At 38.3% G+C, this 19,778-nt stretch overlaps 1 protein-coding gene across 3 annotated transcripts in view; it reads left to right on the top strand.

Moving 5' to 3' along the window:
• Window positions 1-19,778, top strand: part of NME7 (NME/NM23 family member 7) — a 94,917-nt gene that overhangs the window by 44,922 nt on the left and 30,217 nt on the right. For 2 of the 3 annotated variants that reach the window (XM_037387593.1, XM_037387592.1), the window contains exons 8-10: window positions 9,289-9,353; window positions 10,200-10,268; window positions 14,035-14,136. In XM_037387593.1, the coding sequence (XP_037243490.1) occupies window positions 9,289-9,353; window positions 10,200-10,268; window positions 14,035-14,136 (236 nt within the window). The remainder of the gene's footprint in view (window positions 1-9,288; window positions 9,354-10,199; window positions 10,269-14,034; window positions 14,137-19,778) is intronic. The other variant, XM_037387594.1, reaches the window with a different exon arrangement.

Raw genomic sequence — 19,778 nt, 5'->3', positions numbered from 1 at the left:
TGAGATTTTGTTCTAATATTTCTGTAAGTTAAACCCTTGTTCCTCTTACGGAATTAAAAAAAAAAAATTACAGCACTGTCTTCCACAGTATTCTTCAACTAAAATTTAAGTCTAATAGAAAACAAAAGGGTTCTTTTCAAGTGGAAAAGATATTCTGTGGATATATGATTTTAGACCTGTTCTAAGTGGATGATAAATCTTATAGAGTTCTATCTTAACTTATTAGTTACTGGACAGCTTTAGAAAATCATAGAGATTTATACTGAGCAACAAAATGCTGCATGACAGGTACGATAAGGATGGTATTTCCTTATTTATGCAAAGACTTAAACAATTTTTTATTGAGGGAGTAGTTCCTTGCTCCAAAGACCAAACTTTGACAAAAAGAATACCAAGGACAGTAGTTCAGTCTCAAGCAGGTACAGAAACAGGGTTTACTTATGTAGAATCTCAAGTGAAGTTACTTCATAAGAGAGAGTGGGGAGAGAAGGATTGTACCGAGTAGGAATCCAGCATTGTAGTAGATTATACATCTGACTGCAGACACCTGAAGAACTGTTTCTGACATGCTGATATACTTGTTGCTCATTGAAAGGGAGAAGGCATTGCTGTGAAAATGTCCAATTCACCTGTATAGTATGCTGAGTATAGTTAGATGTATGTAGTTACCAAAGGAAATAAGCTGAAAGAGAAAAAGAGGATGTGATAGAAGAGGTGCAAATCTGTCATCATTCTCAGGACTAGGTATCTGTATCATTGTTTTTATCATACTGATGAGTATTCATTAGATAAGATTAAAAAAAATTGTAAACAAACTGGAAATGGTTTCCTTTTTCACCCTGGGTTTTTAGACATAAGTTTGAGTAACTCATTACTTTTATGTTTAGGAAACTTGAGTAGAACAAGGTTTTTGAAAAGCTGTTTTCTCATGCTTGAGAAAAAATGAGGAATGCAATTTTCTCGTAAGTAATCTGAAAGTATATCTTCTGTCTGTGATAAGTATGCATAATAGAAAGGTGAAGTGCAGATGCTCAGGACTTCACCTCATTGTAGGCATATTTCTTTCTGTATATCTTGTCTACAAGGTTGAGTGCAAAAAAGCATCAGTTACAGCCTTGATACACTTAACAATTAAAAGTCTGGAAGGAACTGTTTGAAGATAGAATCTGGAAATAGAAAAAAAAGTGGGCTGCACATGTGTCTTTGCAGATGCTTCAAAGAAGTACAGTGGATTATTTGAGGTGTGACCTCTGGATATTCCCATATGCAATATGGCAGTCTTAGTGCTGCAGTCATGCGAGAACTATGCTTTCAGATGCAAGCATTTTCTTGCATGTGGATTTGCCCAGGCAGAAAACATGTTTATGCAAAATTAAATGCACTTTGTTTCTTACATTTTCCATAAATGTATTATGTATAGGGTGTTGTTTTTGGTGATGTCCGGTGGTGCTGTTTTGTTCGTTTGTTTTCTTTTTGGAGAAGCTAGGAAAAAGTGATTTAAATAAAAGCAACCTACTTTACCACTTCATCACTGCTTTTTCAGAAAAAGAATTTAGTTTCCATGAGAACAGGAGTCCATCCGCTTCTGTGTTTTAATTTCTTTGCTGTAGTTGTAATGATGGATATTCCTTGCTCAGGTTGCTTGTTTTTGAAACCAAGTCTATGTTGTTTCTTGATTATTTCCTGCATAAAGTTTTAGCAGCTTGGCATTGGCTTCCTAACTTAGACTGACTTCAGATTCCAGTGGCTATTGCAAAGTGATATTCATTTTTTCAAAGTATGAAAAATTTATTTTACATTTCAATTGATAGAAGTAGAGAGGGAAGTGCACTGAACCTGGAAATCCTTTCTGACAGTTTGAGGCTGGAAGGAAGAGGATGAGGTATACTTCAAAGAACCCCCCCCCAGTTCAAATGGCACAGTCAATCCTTGCTGAAGCTTATAAGTATCCTACTACTACTGGAAAGAGTGTTTGGTGGACTTATATTAGTGGTGCTCATGTAGCTGAAAATCATCTCTGTGCTGGGATGATGGTGTTAACATAAAAAGAAAATAAAAAGATGCTAGGAATGGGGTTTTATTATTGCATTTTGGAATTTTTGTTCTTAAAGGGGTAGAGAAAAGTTAATCCTAAGAGTGGTCCAGGGAATTTCAGGCTAATGAAAATTCTTTCATACCAATGGAATTGATACATCAAGTGTCTATAATTTCATTTAAATCACTCAGTGATGATATGGTGGATGTTTACCAGCATGTCTTTTTTGAAGGAAAACCTGCTTTGCTGATCTCTGAATTCTCTAAGTATGCTTTCCATAAAGGAAGGTAACACAGAGCCAGATAATCTAATTTACTTGAATATCAGTGCCTTCCTCAAAGTCCCTTGCTGTGAGAAAAACAAAATTTTCCTTTAGTAAATCAATTCATACATTTAGGTCTGTTCAGCATAGGTATCTGCATAGCTTTAGATGTTTTCTTGAACACAAGCATATCCAATTAAAAGGGGTTTATGAGTGAAGTCTTGTCACCCGTCCTTGCGCCTGTTCTTGTCAATATTGGCATTAATGACTCAGATGGGGAAGGACAGGGCATGCTTGCAGTGTTTGCAGATGCTACCAAGTGTCTGCTACAGTTTTGGAGGGTGTAATTGGAATTCAGAACGTTCATGATGAACTGCATAAATGAAACAATGTGAGAAAATGAAACTGAATATAAACAATGGCATAACATTACCATGGAGGAGGGAAAAGAACTGCACAAATACAAAACAGAGAACAACTGACAGGGTATCAGTGAAAAGTCTGTAGAGAAATGGTTGGAACAGTGATATATCATAAGCACAAGCAGTGTTCACGATGTTGGACACACTTCGTTTAGGGTGTTTTTTTCAGTAACTCATTCTGCTCAGTGCTGGTGAGAACCCAGCTTGTGTACCATATCCAGTTTCTGTCCAGTTTCAAAAATAACATAATCAACTGAGAGCAGAAAGAGTAAGAGATTTAGCCAATGAAAATGTGATGGTTTTCATTTATTTAACCTGAGATGGAGGAGATGGGAATATACAGCTTTCTATAAGTATATTTGGAAAATGTGCATATTTACTAATTTAGATGAAAGAACATTTAATCTAATCATTAAGGAAAACTTCAAAGTATGTCACTGGCCTGACATCTGGGGATGTAATGGAACCTTTGTTGCTAGAAGTTTTTGAGAACATTTTAGAAAAATTTTAAAAATGCAGCCATGCATAGTCTAACTTCACTGTACCTTGGAGCAAAAGAGAAGTATCTTGAAGTCTCTTTTCCTACTGCCCTATTCAAATCAGAGTGTAAGTAGAAAGACAAGGTATTGAGTCTGAAAAGAGCCAAGACACAGACTGTAGGACTTTGTGATAGTCTTTTGCCAAGTTGAAAATAAATGATAGAGCTCACAGTATATTTACTATTGATCTATGACAGTGAGTTGGCAAACCTTCCACAGGAAGTGGAATATAAAATTAGTAGAGGCTGGAGCAGATTATAGGGCATCTCATGAGGTTTTTAACCTCTAGAGTTAAGTTAATTGACAATGCACTAGTAAATTAAAATTACTGTTTATAATTATGGGCTAATGCACACTACAAGGCATAATTTTAACCACTTCCTTACTGTAACTGATCATGAAAAGTCCCGTGCATAGTGTTCAGTAGGGATAACCAGAAAAAAGAAAGAAATAAATACTAGTAAGGATATGAATAGTTTGAATTATAATACTGAATGCCGTCATAAAATCCAGTGGTACAGCCTCAACTAAAATATCACGTTTAGTTTTGTTCACACTCAATAAATGAGCAGAAGTAAATGGAAATCATTAGAGCCATAGAAACATTCTCTTAACTGGAGTGATTGACCATAATCTTCTCAAATGAAAGAAAAATCAAAGTGGATGTACTAAAGGGGTACAAAATAATGAACATCTCGAAAGAAAGACATAAAAAGGAAAACAAACTACATATTTCTTTTTAAGCTTTCTCTTGACATAAGAACAAGAAAGACAGAAAGACACAAACCTAAGCCTTTCTGTTTTTTGGTAAATATACAACCATCAGTTTGAGTTCAGCAAAACTGTTGCAGATGTATTGATCTTTCCTTCTTACTCTTTCTTCTTCAGATTCCCTTCTCAAATGGCACACACTGCACAGCCACATCGCTGCTGGATACTTTCTGTAGCCTGGCTGTGATCCTTGACTTGAATTTCCGTATTCTCAATTTGGGTTTTTGTATCTCAATTTCCAGTGTGACTCTTCCCACCTGTCCCCATGCAAGAATTCCCAGAATACCTTATTTTCCTACAGATTCTCATCATTTTGTGTCTTAATGCCCTGTCTGGCATTCACAAGTGTGGTCTTGCCTTGTTCATAGTGGTTCAGAAGGTTGTAGCTGGGATTAAGCCTTTGAACCTTTCACCCCCTTTACATCTATTGGTTCCCATTCTCAGCTGCATCAAACGCTTGTCTGTTTTGGTGTCAAAGTCCCCTAAGATTTACTGCCTGTATGTCAAATTATATTTTTGTTGTGCTAGCAAAATACTGACTTTTGTTCTCCAGTCAAGCAGTGGTGGTAACTTTTGTCTTTACCCTCTTAATATTTTCAAATGAATATTGTTTGTAAAGATTTTCATCAGTGCTGCAGTGTTGGTAGAGTTCTTCGTGAAAATTTGTAAAGCTGTCCTTCAAATGTCCTGAGGTTCTCCTGTAATACAGTGCCTAGACAGAAATGAGGAATGATTGAAAATCTTGGATTCTATCACTATGAACAATATTCTCTCATCATTTCGTCACATGTTGCTCTTTATCTTCTGCCTGTACCCACTTGCCTTTTCTTTTCCTCCTCATGTTGAGCCTGGGTTGCTTTTGAGCTCCCCTTCTCCTCTCTGTTGGCCCAATGTGTGTCACTCAGGAGACCCTCTGTCCTTCCGTGACTTGCTTCTTGGTGCTCCAGAGTACAAATACAAAAATGATTGGAACACCTTTTTCAAACAGAGAGGCTAGGAGCTCGATAGCTGCAGATTATCACTCTGGCCAAATTTTTGGGGAGTCTAGAAATGGTGTATATATGTTGCATAGTAAGAATGCTTGGAGTTGTATTATTTCTGTGTAGTCAGAGCAGAAGAGGAAGAGAGATAAACCTTGTTCCTCAGGGGATAGGTTGACCAACTGGTAGGAAGAAGCACTTTTTGAGAAGGACATCTGTCAGCTTCTTACTGCAGTGTTTTACGATGTTGTCTGAAACAAAGTTTAGTGAGTACTTTAGCTGAAATACATTGCAAGAGGGCCCAGCTCTGAGTCCCACTTTTTCCCCTTCTGGAATTCAAAAAGGACTTTGCTTGGAGTCAAGCCTGATCATGATTCTCTGGAGTTTGGGGACAAGACCTTAACACCTGGCAATAAGGAACCAGAGAATTTCATCATACTGTGAAGCAGAATTGCATTTTAAAATGTCAAAAATAGACATGAATTGAAACTGCTACTTATAGTTAGTGCTACTTTAAGCATCTGATACAGTTACTTCTAGAAATATGTTACTGAATTAGGTAGATCATTGATCTGATCAGTCGCAGCAGTTTGTGTGTCCCTATCAAAAATACTGTTGTTGTTCCAGAGGGATTATTTTTGATTATTGGAAGGGTATTAAAAAAATGACATATAGAGGTTGAGATGAGGAAGCTAGTTCTTGACTTGCTTTGAAGGCAGTCTGCTGTCTTTGCCTAATGAGCTTTTTATGGTGGAGTGGTTAAATTGGGAAACAGGCCAAGATCAAAGGGAAGGGAATGTAACATCCCTAGTCATATGGCTGGCTGGTGGTTCGTAGTGTGCTGGGACTGGCAGGTCCCAGTGACACAGCTGTTACATCCTATTAATTAAAGTGATGTTAGGTTAAAAGTGACTTTCATGAACTGTTTTATTTTATTCCAATCCATAATTATGCATGCGGTTGTAACATTTTTCAGTCTGATGTCTTCCCTGCTACTTTCTGCTGCTTAATGAAGGACGATTTTCAAATACTGTGTATTGTAAAACAACAAACTGTAGAAGATCAATGTAACTGAGGGGGTCTTAATGCCTTATCATTTTAGCTGATTAAAATAAGTTGGAAGGTTATCTGTCCTGTATTAGGTGTGTAGAAACATAATGCTGCCTAGGAGATATAAAGCACGTGCACCCTTTTTTCTCTCTCACTCTCATATTTGTTAGGATTAGTATTAAATTCCCCCAACTGTATTTAGTAATGCTTGTGATTCTTTTGTGCTTTGTGACTGAAAATTCATCATAACTGGTGCCTAATCTGCAGCTTTGATTTGGGTTCTTACTGTAATCACATTTTAAACATGCACTGGCCCTGTTTGAAGGGTCCTTAAAAAGTTGTTTTTTCACTACAGATCTGGATTTTAAAGTTGAAAACATTGTTGAAAGCTGCTGAAATGGCACTCTATCTAATTAGTTCTTCTTTTCCTCAGCCTTATCTGCCCACAAAGGAGAGGGCACGTCCCAATTCAGTCATGCAACTGGCTGAAAGCCTGAAAGAAATCCCAAGCCAGGCCTTGAGCTTCCAGTGTTCTGTTGCTCAGGGATTGTCTCTGTGCTTTTTGTTTCTATTTTGGTTCAGGTAGAATTTGAAAGGAAGGTGTCCCTAGGAAAAGTGATACATGTATTGCTTAAACTGGGACAAGGGAGGCCAAGTCACTAGGTGTGTACATCTGTACCACCTCTGGCAACTTGTTTATCCTCCTGTGCCTCAGTTCCCACATCTGGAAATCAGAGCTAACATCCTGCTCTGCAATTATAAATGAAATCTCATGCCTCTTCCTCAAGGCACTTTGAAATTTTTTGGCAAGGCATCTGTCTGTACAATGGTGACAAGAATTCCTTTGGATAAGCCTTTTGGATGTTGAAGTTGTGGGCGATCTGTCTGGAGCAACAAGGTGCTCTGTTGTTCTGATGAGTGAAACTGAATGTAGGAATACAGTGCAGAGGAAAATCTTGATAGGTTTATCACAGTTGATTATTAAAGGAACCTTGTATTAAAGACCTTTATGCAAAGTACCTGCCTACTTTGTTTTCTGTCATTAAAGGAGCCTGTCTGCTCTCTAAGAAAAATCTTAACAATTTCAGTACAGAAACAGCCCAGAAAGCTGAATTTTTGAGACCCCCTTTGTTTTTCTAAAACGTAGATTTTGCTTAAAGCTTGTAAAACTGCTGAGGGCAAAAGTTCTGTAAAAAGCAAATCTCCATAGTACCTGATACCTGATGTATTTTCATCAGATGCATTCCAGCTGTGAAGGCCTGTGTGAGTGACCCGTTCTTGACTGATAAAGTGTAAAATGGCGATCTGTTGGGCAAAGCAGCTTTCTCATACCCTTCTCATCACCGTGTCCCTGCAGGCAGTAGTTGCCATATGTCTACCAGTGCCCATTCTTCATCTTTATCGGTTTCTGGTGGAGCAGTGGCTGTTGGCTGGAGTATTCACACTGAAGATCAGGAATGAAGAAATGTTTATGCTCTGTCACAGATTATTTATCAATTTATGCATTTTCTGAATGATGCCCAGCCAGTTACTTCGTCTCTTTATAAACTGGCCGTTCATCTCTGACATCAAGACTGTAGGCTCGCTGCCTCACTGGAAACTGCGTGGAAGCATCTGAGCTGCTCAGCCTTTCTAGCAGCATGGACAAAAAGAAACTGGAGGTCTAATTTCTCTCTCTGATATGGTCTTGCATTTCCTGGGCAGACCTGTCCAAGTCCCTTCATTTTGCTGCTGGAATTATTTTTTTTCACCTGGAAAAAAAAGGGGATTTTCCCCACCCCCCACCCCCCACCCCCTTTCACAGGAGCGTTAGAAAGAAACTTGCAATCTGTGCTAGTGAGTCATGGTGTAACAGTATAGCAGGACAGGAGCTGCACCTGCCTCCACTTGTTGCTATGTTCTGTAAACCCAGAGAGCTGCATGGACTGAATGTATACCAAAATGTCAAGTTTTCCCTTTAGTTGTTTGAAGGTTTTTGGAAGAAGTATGTGCTGTTTTGTCTGGGGAATTTTTTTTTACATAAAACTTAATGTGAAAATACAGTGGGAGGTACTTCAGGGACAAGTTTTTTCATTTTAATTTGTAAATACAATTTTTATAGCTGTCCAACTATGCAACTCATTTACTCAGAGGTTCCACTGACCTTTTAACATGGTAGGAAGCTCACCCATCCTATGTCACAGGTATTAGCAGACTGTGTACAATTCAGGTCTTGAGCATGCTAGAACCTAGATATTAGCTTTGTTTTATTCTCATCTACCAAATCTATACATTGCTAAAAAATCCTACAATTTAAAGACTAGATTATAAAAGAATTTAATGACTAGAGTCAAATCCTGCTGTTGTCATTCATTACAGGGTGTTCTTCTGTGGTTAATTCTGTTCTGAATAAATGTCCAGAAGTTTGTAGTTTCTCACAAATTGTACTAGAGGACAGGCATTTATGTTCTACAAAAACAGTGATTCTATGAAATTCACTCACACAGGGTACTGTGGTTGGCTGACATAATCTTTAGATTTGCCTGATCTTGTAAACACAGGCAAATCTAAAATACACATTTAGTGAAAAATCGGTGGTTCTTGTTCTCTGAAGTTTAGTGTTTTGTTTTACAGTGTCATTCAGTCTTTGAGGATGCATTTTGGAGAGAATAAAGTAAGCAGTACGATCAGCAATAAGATATTTGTGAGTTATAACCTCAGAAGCAGTAGGTTATTTGGCACTGATGTATTTTTCCCATAGAAGGCATAAACTTCTGTGCTGGTTTATTGGCAATGTTTATTATCCTACATTGTTTCTAGCTTAAAGTAGGACCCCCACTCTGGTGAACACTGTATAAAAAACAAAACAAGCAGCCTGTGCCCTGAATTGATTACTGTTTAAGCATCAGTATTGCCAGTGGAGCTTAATTAAAAATATAAATCCTGATCTTGCAGCAACTGGGTGTTTTGCAGTTGATCTGAGTAAAGCAAAAGCTTCACTAATTACCTTTTTTTGGGTAGAGATTCTTTTCAGCAGCTGCATGGAGTTTAGTTGTTTGAGACCATCAGCTCATCACTTTAGATAGAACATAGAGTGTGTGAACTCAGTTCTGCTCTCTGCTTCCTCTCACAGCATTACAAAAACACTGGTTTTTTTGGTTTGAAAGTGAGTGGTATATTGTCATAAGTACCTTCCAATTGTAAATTCTCCTTTTTTGAATTGAATACTGTCTTTTCTGTGTTTCTTCAGGTCTAGCTGGAAAGATTATAAAAGCCATCGTCAATGAAGGATTTCAGATCTCCGCTTTGCAGATGGTATGTTTTCTTTTGTGTATGTTTTTCTGATAAACAGAAGGTGGAGAAGTGCTGCATGTGCTTCACAGCAATGCACAGGTGTCTCCCTGCAATATAAAACCCTTGCACAGACTGTGTAGCAATGTTTTGGGATCAGCCTTGTCCTTAGGATATTTGTGGTTTATTATTTGATTGATCAGCTGATCTGTTTCTCTTTGCTGGGTGACCTTGAGCCAAGACACTTTACCTCTCTGTATCTCAGGTGCCCTATAGTTAGAAGGGAGATAATTATATGTTTCTTCTGGATCAATTTGAGATATCTTTACAAAATTTACTAGCTAAGATTAGAAAAACAATTGTTAATATCCTTGATTTTTTTAAAATATATATTTAGTATTAATTTAGGGGAAGGTTTTTAAAGATACTGAAAGGATTTTGGCACCCTGGTCACCCTTGACAGTTAAAGGAAGTTGGCACAGAGATTGTTCCCAAGAGTAGTCCTGTAAGTACTGCCCTTTGATTTTTTTAATGAAAGTCTCGAGATCTGGAATCAATGATTCAAATCCTCATGACAAATGAAGAATAGCCCCTTTACTGTGCAAAAACCAGATCCTCTTGCATGTCTTAGTGGCATCAGCCAGCACTACATTGTCTGCTTATGTGGAAGAAGATACTGTGTGCTGTATTGCCTGTGACATCATTGTTGAAGTTTTTGACAAATTTCATATTGCAGCTATAAAGCCATTCCTTTTACCTAGCAAAAATTAAAAGTATTCTGAATGTTTACTGTTTAAGAAGGGTGTCTTGTCTATTTTTTTGTTGCTGTTGTCATTTAAGGCACACTGGCTGACATTTTTGCTTTCTTAGTTCAACATGGAGCGTACAAATGTGGAAGAATTTTATGAGATTTACAAAGGTGTCGTTGCTGAATATGTGGTAAGTATAAGTATGAGAAGAATCTGCTTAAAAATAGAATGTGCTTAAACAAGAAAATGGTCACATATTTCCTTTTGGGGGTTTGTGATAGGATTTCTTTTAGGAACCTGATATTGACCAATTGTAGTTTGTTCTCAAATAAACTAACTCATCTTGAAAAGTGTTCTAACTATGTTGTAAGAAAGGAAGTCTTTTGTGAAAATTATTCAGCCAAGCAATTTGTAAAATACAGCACTGTGACACACACCCCAACACCCACACACAGCCAGATAAGTTATTTTATTGTGGTAGAGCTACGAGAATGCGTCACATATGTATCTTTGATTTGATATTGCAATAGTGGCTGGGACCAGAATATATATCTATTATTTTGTTTACGATGGGGCTTCTGTATTTGAATACTTCCCTAATGACATTTTTAGCTATTCCTAAATTTATTGATCTGACTCTTGTGGATTGTCAGAAAATTTAAGAAGTTTAAGATACATTGTAATCCCAGTGCACATCTAAGACTTAGACACTTATATATATATTAGGCATTGTTATACTGTCACATAAAACTTCCTGACTGTAGACAGAACAATGGGAATACAAGAAGACAAGCTTGCATTTCTGTATTGCCTTCTGTTAGAGGATTTTGGTTCATGTTAGAAACAGTAATGAGTTTAGCATCACTGCCATGCTATATACTGTGCAAATTTTCCTTAATTTTTAAATGGTTAAATTACTGAAAGTTTTCTACATTGTTAGCAATATTATGCCAGACAGTTACTCCTATTACTCTAATAATGACATTTTTGTTTTCTCCCCCCCCGCATGATTGTTCAGTCTAACTTAATTCAACAAGGTTTGTAGATTTGTCTTCAAATAGGAGTACTGTTAGTTCACTCTCAGATTGGGGAATACTCTTAAAGTCTCCACTGGTAATACTATTTTTGACAAGGACCAAAGGAAGATTGGACAGACAGACTTGTAGGTACATGGCAGAATTCAAATATGGTAATATCTGACCAGTTTTTCAGGACCTGAAGAATCCTGTGGTACTGTAAAAGTCTCTGCTTTGAGACAAATTGGAAATTCTCTACCATCTTCTGCAGCAATTTTGTACAATCTTTGACTCCCTAATTTGCAAATTTTAGTTATATAATTTAATTGGAGAGTTACTCAGAAGGGAATGTGACATTTAAACAGGGTAAGTCAATAAAGAAGATATGTTTTAGACGGGATTTGAAGAAAAGTGAGGATCTAGGGCTCTGTCCTGCAAGCCATATGTGCTGGATGCACTCAGCTGAAATAAAATGAAATGAATATCTCTGTGCACTCAGGATATCTGTAGAACAGGAAAACATGGGAAAGCTAATCATCATGGTAAAAGGATCCAGATAAGCACATATGGGAGCAGCAATAGATACTGTCAGTGCAGGCCAAACAGGAAGAATTAAGTTGCAAACAAGATACCGAAAGAAGAATATGACCTCTTACATCTATGACTCAGAATGTCTGTTTTGATCTGAATTTTATTTATCACTCCAGAATAACTCAGCCCAGAATATGCTTGGCATCCAGAAACCCTTTTCAAAACTGCACTCCCCTTTCTTCTGGTTACCCTTGTCAGCTAAAGGCTTGACTTTGTATGTAAACCGCTTCTCTGTGAAAAGAGACCAAGCTGGACAATTACCCAAAATTTTAGCTACATGGGATTTTGCATACTATTGATTAGTTTTTGTGCTGTTTTGCTTTGGATTTCCTACTGTAGCCAGAATAGAAAGAGGGAAAAAGAAGGGAGATTATTTTGGGTCAGCTCAGAATCCACTTTGCTAATCAAAATGCTTGAGCTTGATCCAGCTCCAGGAATGGTTCTGCTTGACCAAAACAATGTTACTTGATGAATAAACTATTTTCTAAAGAAAATTGATTAGCTGTAACTGGGAGTCTTACCAGAGAAATAGTGTCTGCTATTTAATTTCAACTCCGGATTTGATGAGCCTGTGTAAGGCAGACCAAGCTTGTCTCACATAGTACCACCTGTCTTTGTGCTGTAGTTGGTGGCAGCTGGTCTTCAGTCCTCAGCTTTGTATTGTAATGAAGGAGGCGGGAGTAACTTTGTTCGCATTGTTTGCCATTGCTGGTGGGATGTCAGTGCTGGTACAGAAGCAATAGAAAAGGGAGGAACAAGAAAAACCACAGTTTGCAGGGAGGAATGCAATTGATTCAATGCAAGTTAAAAGCCTGTTTTTTCTCTGCTTTCCTGTTAAAAGTTACTTAGATGATGGAATTCGATGAAATTTTAAAGAGGAGTGACTTTGTGGCAATTGGCTGCTTCTTAGCCTTTGACCTGCTCTTAACAGAGGATCTGTTGGTGACAAGTTTTTGGAATCAAATATTTATTCATGTTGTAGAGCATGAAACTAGGCTATAGTCTTTTCATGTCCTCTCAGGAATACTTCTACCTACATTTCCTAGGATCAGGTGGATGATAGAGGCATGTGGCTAAAATTCTGTGCCATTGACTTCAGAGCAAGGAGATTAACCACATGCTCTCAGCATGGAATGTTACGAAGATAGCAGCTCTTTGGGACAGTGCTGCTTGATTTGGAGTCTGTGGTATTTAGTTCCATCACAGTTCATAAAAGATAGAGAAAGACTGAATCCTTCTTTTCCTACTGCTTTTTTGCCCACGCTGTGTGCTCATCCTTGACCTGCCTGTGGCTCGTGGGATTGATTGCAGTACCTTACTTGTCCTTCCCTGGCCTCCCTTATTTCCTGTAAATGTTTTCTCCTATCCATTTTCCTCATTGGTTTTGATTCTTTTAATTGTCCTGATTTGTTTAAAACTTGTCTGCCCAGACTTCCAGGCAAGTATGTGACTGTAAGGGCATGATTTAAAAAAGGAAGCCAGACTAGAACATCAAAAATTATTTCTGCTTGTGAAACCTATACCTCTAATTAACAAACTCCAAATTGGCACTAATGCCCAGAGTTAATTTAAGCTTGTGAAAACTAAGACCCATCTTCATCACCCACTCAGAACTCACAGTGTCTCTTTACTCTCCAGGAGGCTCCAGGGAAACATGATTTTGGTGTAACTGAGATTCTGGTAACAGTACACCACAGGAATGTTGCCAGATCAAGGACCCTTTCCCTAAGAGGTTGTCCCACAAGCACAGGTTCTCTTGGCTTCTGTGTTTCAGCTTCTGTAGTCATACAGAAAAGAAAAGACAGCGAGAACCAAAAGCCCAAAGACATTTTAATGACTTAAAGCCATCACACGGGTATATATTTGGAAACAAATATAGACTGTGTATCCTGTAGGGAACACTGCAAGTACATTGCTGCCTGTGGAACTGGCTGAACATAGTGTGATTTTTCAGGCTTACACCCAGCAAAGTGTGTTCCAATGATTCAGTCTAGTTTGACAAGTTAGGGGATACTGCTGTGAAATCCAGGTCCAGATCAATATGGATATACCCACAAAAGAATGTGAGGTATTGTGGGTGTTGTTGCGTGCTCTTCAGTGTCCTGTTGAAGCTGAATATCCAATTTACCTCAATCTCCACCTTCTAAACCAAGGAGCAAAATGGAAAAAGTTTCTTTTGTTGTGAATACTACTAATATATTTGTTTCATGTCTTTGCTTTCCTAAATGCACCGATATTTCTTATCTATTCCTGTCCTGTAAGTTTGGGTCTAGTTTTGGGGAGGAATACAACCCTTGCTAATGCCCAAAGAAGCTCAGATTTGTTTCTGTCTATTTTTTTCTCTTCCAGGAGATGGTTACAGAGCTGTGTTCAGGCCCTTGCATAGCAATGGAGATTATACAACCTGAGCCTCCAAAAGTGTTCAGAGACTTCTGTGGTCCTTCTGACCCTGTAAGTACTTGCTTGAGTGATAAGGGATGCTTAAAAAGTTGGTGTGCTGGCTATGTGAATTAAAACATCAAAGTGAGGTATAGCTGCCACATACCTGCTGCATTCATTGGAAACATGTAAGCATTACCTTATTATGGAGGACAAATGCTAGTAGTCTTATTGGCCCAACTTGCAAATTTTCTAGCAACTCTTCTGATCTTACTTAAACCAGTTGATAAAATAGTGTGATGATGTTTATGTGAAAGGAAAGCTATCTAGGCAAAAATCTCGGTTAAAGGTTCATAAATATTCTAACACAGAGCCCTGGAACAAATAGATATTGCTTGTGCATGCCAGTGTAAATTCAACGTTGGTCCACTGCAGTCTCTGGCATTCTCCTAGGTTGAAACTATAGAAGCAGAATTGGTTCCTTCGATTTGCAAAAGGAATAAAACAAAAAATGGGTGTAAACGTTCTTGTACCTGTTTGCTATGCTAATGCTTCTAGCTTTTATTTTTCATTTCTTGAGGTGACTAATTGGATAAGCGTGATACTGTATGCAATTTGCAGGCAAATTTTGCTGCCTCAAAAATTGTGCAGTTTTTTGTTAAACAATGAAGGCTACTGTACCATGCAGGAGCCATGAGGTGAAACAGCAAGATGGAGGCAATGAGGTCAGGGTTTGTATGTTTTTTTGGTTATGATTTGATGTTTTAATTGCACACTTGAGTGGGCTTACCAGTTTCCATGGAGGAAAATCACAGAGATTAATATGTGAAGGGGAGAACAAGTTGTTCAGGTTATATTTTTTTTCAAATCCAGAGTTTCCATTACAGAAAGCACAAGTTAAAGGCATTATCCAAACTTTTTGTTCCCCTTCTGTTTAGTAACATTCTAATGTTTCTCTGCAGGGTTAGCATCTTGTAAGCACAGCATAACCTGTTTATCTGACTAGTTTAACTTTAGAATGATATATCAGTAGTAACGTACACAATATGATGTTTTAAATTTGTTTCAAATTCCGGGCTTAAGGGTCTGGTCCTTTAAAACTTTCAAGATGCAGTTGTTCTAGTTGGGCCTGTTATAGCCTTTCACATTTCTGCTTGTTTAATGGGTTTGATACTTAAAATCAAAATATGGTTGCAAACATCACAGCTCCTTTAGGTTATTAAAGACAAGTGTACCTCTTCAAGGGGAATTTCTCTATTTTCCCCTACTACATCACATGAAAAGCTCTCTTGTAGCCATACAACATGCGTGTGGCCGAAGGAACTGTTGATGAGCTGAGGAACTGAGGGATGTATAAAGTGACAGCTTCTCTGGGTAGCACAAGAAAACAGCAGAGGAGGGAACTAAATTCCTGTCTCTCAGATCTCTTGCTAGGGACCTACCTATGCTGTTTGTGTTTCCATTTTAGTGGTTAACGGTGTGACTTGTGCAGTGAAAATGAGTGCCCACCTGCTTCTAGTGGAAGCAGACAGCTGTAACTTTTGGACACTGATTTCATAGCAGTTACGCTAATTGTATGTTTGGAAGACAGGCAGCTGTATTTCCGTCTACTGTTTTCTATAAGAATTGCAAATTAATTGATTCTTCAGGCACATAAAGCATAGGTACAGTAATTACAGCTGCTCTCAAGAGTGATCTTTGCCTGAAATTTATCTGTCTCTTCAGACAGCTTTTGTAGCTTGTCCTTGAGGAAGAAGGGACTAAGACATCCCAGTGGTCTTGCGTCATTCCCAACTGGAATCATCAGAGAAGCTCACAACTGAACTTTGTGGTTATAATATCTGTCTCAAACCGAAGCAGCAAAAAACATAACAGCAGTTTCATTTTCCAGTAAGGTTATACGAAGATACCATGGACTTGATGTTCTACTGGTTAAAGTAAATCAGTGTCGTGCAAATAGTCCATTATCATTGACAGATGTGGATATCTCTATAACTTTTTCGTTTGTTTATATATGCTAGATCCTGATGTGTGTACAGCCTGTTTATAAACACAGGTAAAGACCAAGCTCACAAAAAATGTACCTGATTGGGTCACTTTGGCTCCTGTTAGAGTGCCCCTATTTTGGCAAGTAATGCCATTGAAATCACTGTGACTACTCTCAAAGCAGAGTGCTGTTTTGAAGTGAGTAAAGGTGTTGGAATTTGACTTACATAACTTAATCTCTCCAGTCATATCTGCTGTTAATTGTATGTTAGATACATAGCAAATGTAGTAATTACTTTGTGGCAAGTCAGATATCTAAAACTGGATGTGAATGTTAACAGCCCTTTCAGACTCTTCCTGGTTTTGCAGGGAGATAGTTGGGCTATGCTTCAATGAAAGGCATCCATAAAGAGGTGATACAAATTTTCCCAGCTCAAACTGAGATGTCATTTGGAAATGGGTCTGGTTTTGTCCAAGTCCCTGATGTTTAGGACTGAAGAAAGAATTAGAGTTGTTACATTTTGAGGATTATACTTTAATAAGCTAGCAATTTATACCAAGTGCTAAAAATAAATGGAACTTGTGGTATTTCTGTAACGGGTAATATTTTGTTAACATGACAGGTCAGTAAAGCTCTCTGCCAAACATCCTTCATTATAAACCTCTCATATGTAGCAGGGAAGACTACTAACCAAAAACCTGTTTGAGCCTGTTTGTAGTAGTGTGTGAAAGGCCTATCAAATCTGGAAAGTGGTGGTGGGGTAAAGATACCTGTTTGTAAGGAGCTGTGCTGTCCATGGTCCACCCTCAGAATTACTGTTGACCTGATTGAAGGTCTCGGTGTCATAGGTTGCACAGTTGTGGAGCATTTGTCTCTGTTCGATGATGTATGCACTAGTCTGGCTGCATTCTTGTTGTACGCTGGCACTTTTGTAGTGAGTGCCGGGCTGGCTCACTGCACTCTGGTGAACTGTCAGCATCTTTAATTGCACTTGGCTTAAGCTCCTGGAGTGCAGCTGGATTTTTTTGTGTTATGGTGGTCTCATCAGAGGCCTTTCTGTAATCTTCAGATCAGCTGTGATGTTTTTTTTTTTTTTCTTATTTTCTGACTGCAGCCTCTAGCTTAGCTGTTTCTCACAGCCAGGTCCAGACTACTAGTGTGGACTTGTCCTTTTTTTTTGTCCTGAATGCCTCGGTGGTTATGCGTAAGGCTTAGGAATGGAAGGCTCTTTCACATCTACTGTAATAAACAGATATTACTCTTTACTTACTGTTGCAGCACCTCTATAAAATGCCAGCAGCCATTCTGATGCCATCTTAAAAATAATGTTTCTTTAAAGAGTTCATAAGGGCCGTTAAAAAAGACCTTTGAATTCCACACAAGACTGTAGCTTTTCAAGGAGGGGAAGCACCGACAGCCTCTGCTATGCACCCAACCACTAGGAGGTTTGAGATGTTGAGATCCTATGAGCAGCTGAGCACTTTACTTAGCTATTTAAATTCAGATAGGAATAGGATTTCTGAAATGACTTTGATTTCCACTGATTTGTCCATAGTGTGTCTGAATCATTAAGCCCTTTTTCAAAACATACTATCAAAACTTGTTATGTAGGTGTTAAATTACATTTTTTTGTGCTGGGTGCTATTTCACTCTGTTTCTATTGGTGCGTTCTGACATTGAGAGAAAAAAGATTTACACCTATGGCAAAGTGGTAACTGCTCTAGAAAGCTAGGAAAGAGGAGTTAAAAGTTGATTAAATCAGATTACTACAGAACACAAACCTTTTGAAACTTTGATACACACTGTCACTTACAAATGGTAGTTGCTACCTGCAACCAAAGTCAGCACAAAAGAAGCTATGTTCCTTCTTCACTGTAAAGAAATGAAAGTGCTTGGAGCACAGTAGGATAAATGCAGCAGAGTTTGCATTAGCAAGAAAGCTGTTTCATTTAAGTGCAGTAAGAAGGGGGGAAAAAAGCAACCTATTCTGCCTTGATTTGACATTGTTTCACATGGATCAGAAGCAAAGGTGGTTACAGGAAACCTTGGAACAAGGGGATGGTGGCAGGGAATCTTGTCGCTGCTTGAGCTTCCTTGAATTTTGGCCTCTGGGCACTTGGAGGCCTTTGTTATTACTTAGGTCTGAAGCTACAGCTTCAATTTTCATGTCTTCTTTGTGTAGCCTCTATATTGATATAGCTGCTGGTAACATTTTGTCATGAATTGTTGAGGCGATATGCTTAGTATTCATAAGACACTTTTAAGTGCTCTGGAAAATAGACATATTACTTTTATTTTACCTTTCTTTTGAACTTTCTTCATACACAAATGAAAAAGCTTGGTTATAACATGTGATTCCAGGAGTCTGCATCAGCTACATGTTCCTTGGTGATTGCATAATTTTTAGTAGTCTTAAAAGCTTTTAGTTAGGATTGGCAGTACACTAAAGATGACTCAAGTACCTTCTGCTGTGATATATTATTAAAGTGATGGGATGTGCTGCAATATTTCTGCATCCAGTGGGCTGCAAAGGGATTTTTGTATACTTGCTTTTAGAACCATAACCTGCATCCTTTTACGTGGAGATTTGTGATTTTAAGGCTAACAGTGTATTAACAGTCTTCTGTACTTTTGTATGAACACCAAAGAGCTAAAAAGGAGATTAGATGGTTTAAAACAAAGTGGTGAAGTGAAAGGGCTGGAGTCTGCTTTAGCTCCATTCCTGACTTCACTGTGTGACCTTGGACAAAAAGTTCAATGTGTTTCTGCCTCAGTTATCACATCAGTTAAACAGGGATAATGATAAGAGCCAAAGAGCACTGTTGCTGTAAGATTTTTGTTTGTATAGACCTCCTGCAAATCCAGCGGGGAAAAAGTATCTACATGTGAGGCCGAAAATGTTCATGTTCATTCCTAGAACTACATTAGCAGCATGATTTTTTCATATTACATCACATGAAAAAAATAGTTCAGTGGAAGATATAAAGAAATATAAAGGCTATTTTTGAGCTCCCAAGTATTCTTTTTCTGGTAATACCTTCATAACTGTTTTGATGTGGGTTCTCCCTGTAGCTTAGTGAGCCTCAGTAAGTGTTGACAGTGAAGTACATGATGTGTTTCAAGAGAAATAAGGTTTATTAATCTAATTCTTTGATGAAGATTTTCATATAATTGATTATCTTGTCAGATAGCCTGAGTCATGTAATAATACTAAAAATTTTCATTCAGCGCCAGACCATTGTCAGCTAGAGTAGCAAACAGATTGATCGATACCAGTTACAATATCCTGCTCTCTAAGCCTGCAGTGGGAAAGACATGATTGAATTGCTTGGATGTTATTTAGGGTCAGTCATCTGACTCTGTCCTTTCAGTTTTTAATTTCCACATCAGCCTCTGCAGGTTTAACAAAAATGTATTCTAGACAAGTGCTAAGGCCTCTCAGTTGGAGGGCATGGGTTTTGACTGAGTAAGTGTCTGTGGAGGGAGATTCTTCCCTCTAGTGCAGCCCTCTTTTGCTGAGCTGACACTGCTGGTTCATGGAGCCCAAAGTCCTGGTGAGTTCAGGACTTCTCCTGCCTTGGTTCTGTCAACCCTCTGTGCGTGGGGAGGGGGCTTGTTAAGGCTGGACCTAGAAGGAAGGAAGGGTTAAGGCAGCTGTGCTTTAATGACCTACAGCTGTAATGGGACTGTAATCACGAGTTGCCACCATTGCTTTAGACTGTCAATA

This window comes from Falco rusticolus, chromosome 5 (genome assembly GCF_015220075.1).
Source record: "Falco rusticolus isolate bFalRus1 chromosome 5, bFalRus1.pri, whole genome shotgun sequence".
Taxonomy (NCBI): domain Eukaryota; kingdom Metazoa; phylum Chordata; class Aves; order Falconiformes; family Falconidae; genus Falco; species Falco rusticolus.
Note: the sequence above shows the minus strand (reverse complement) of the source record. Positions and strands in the feature narration are given on the sequence as shown.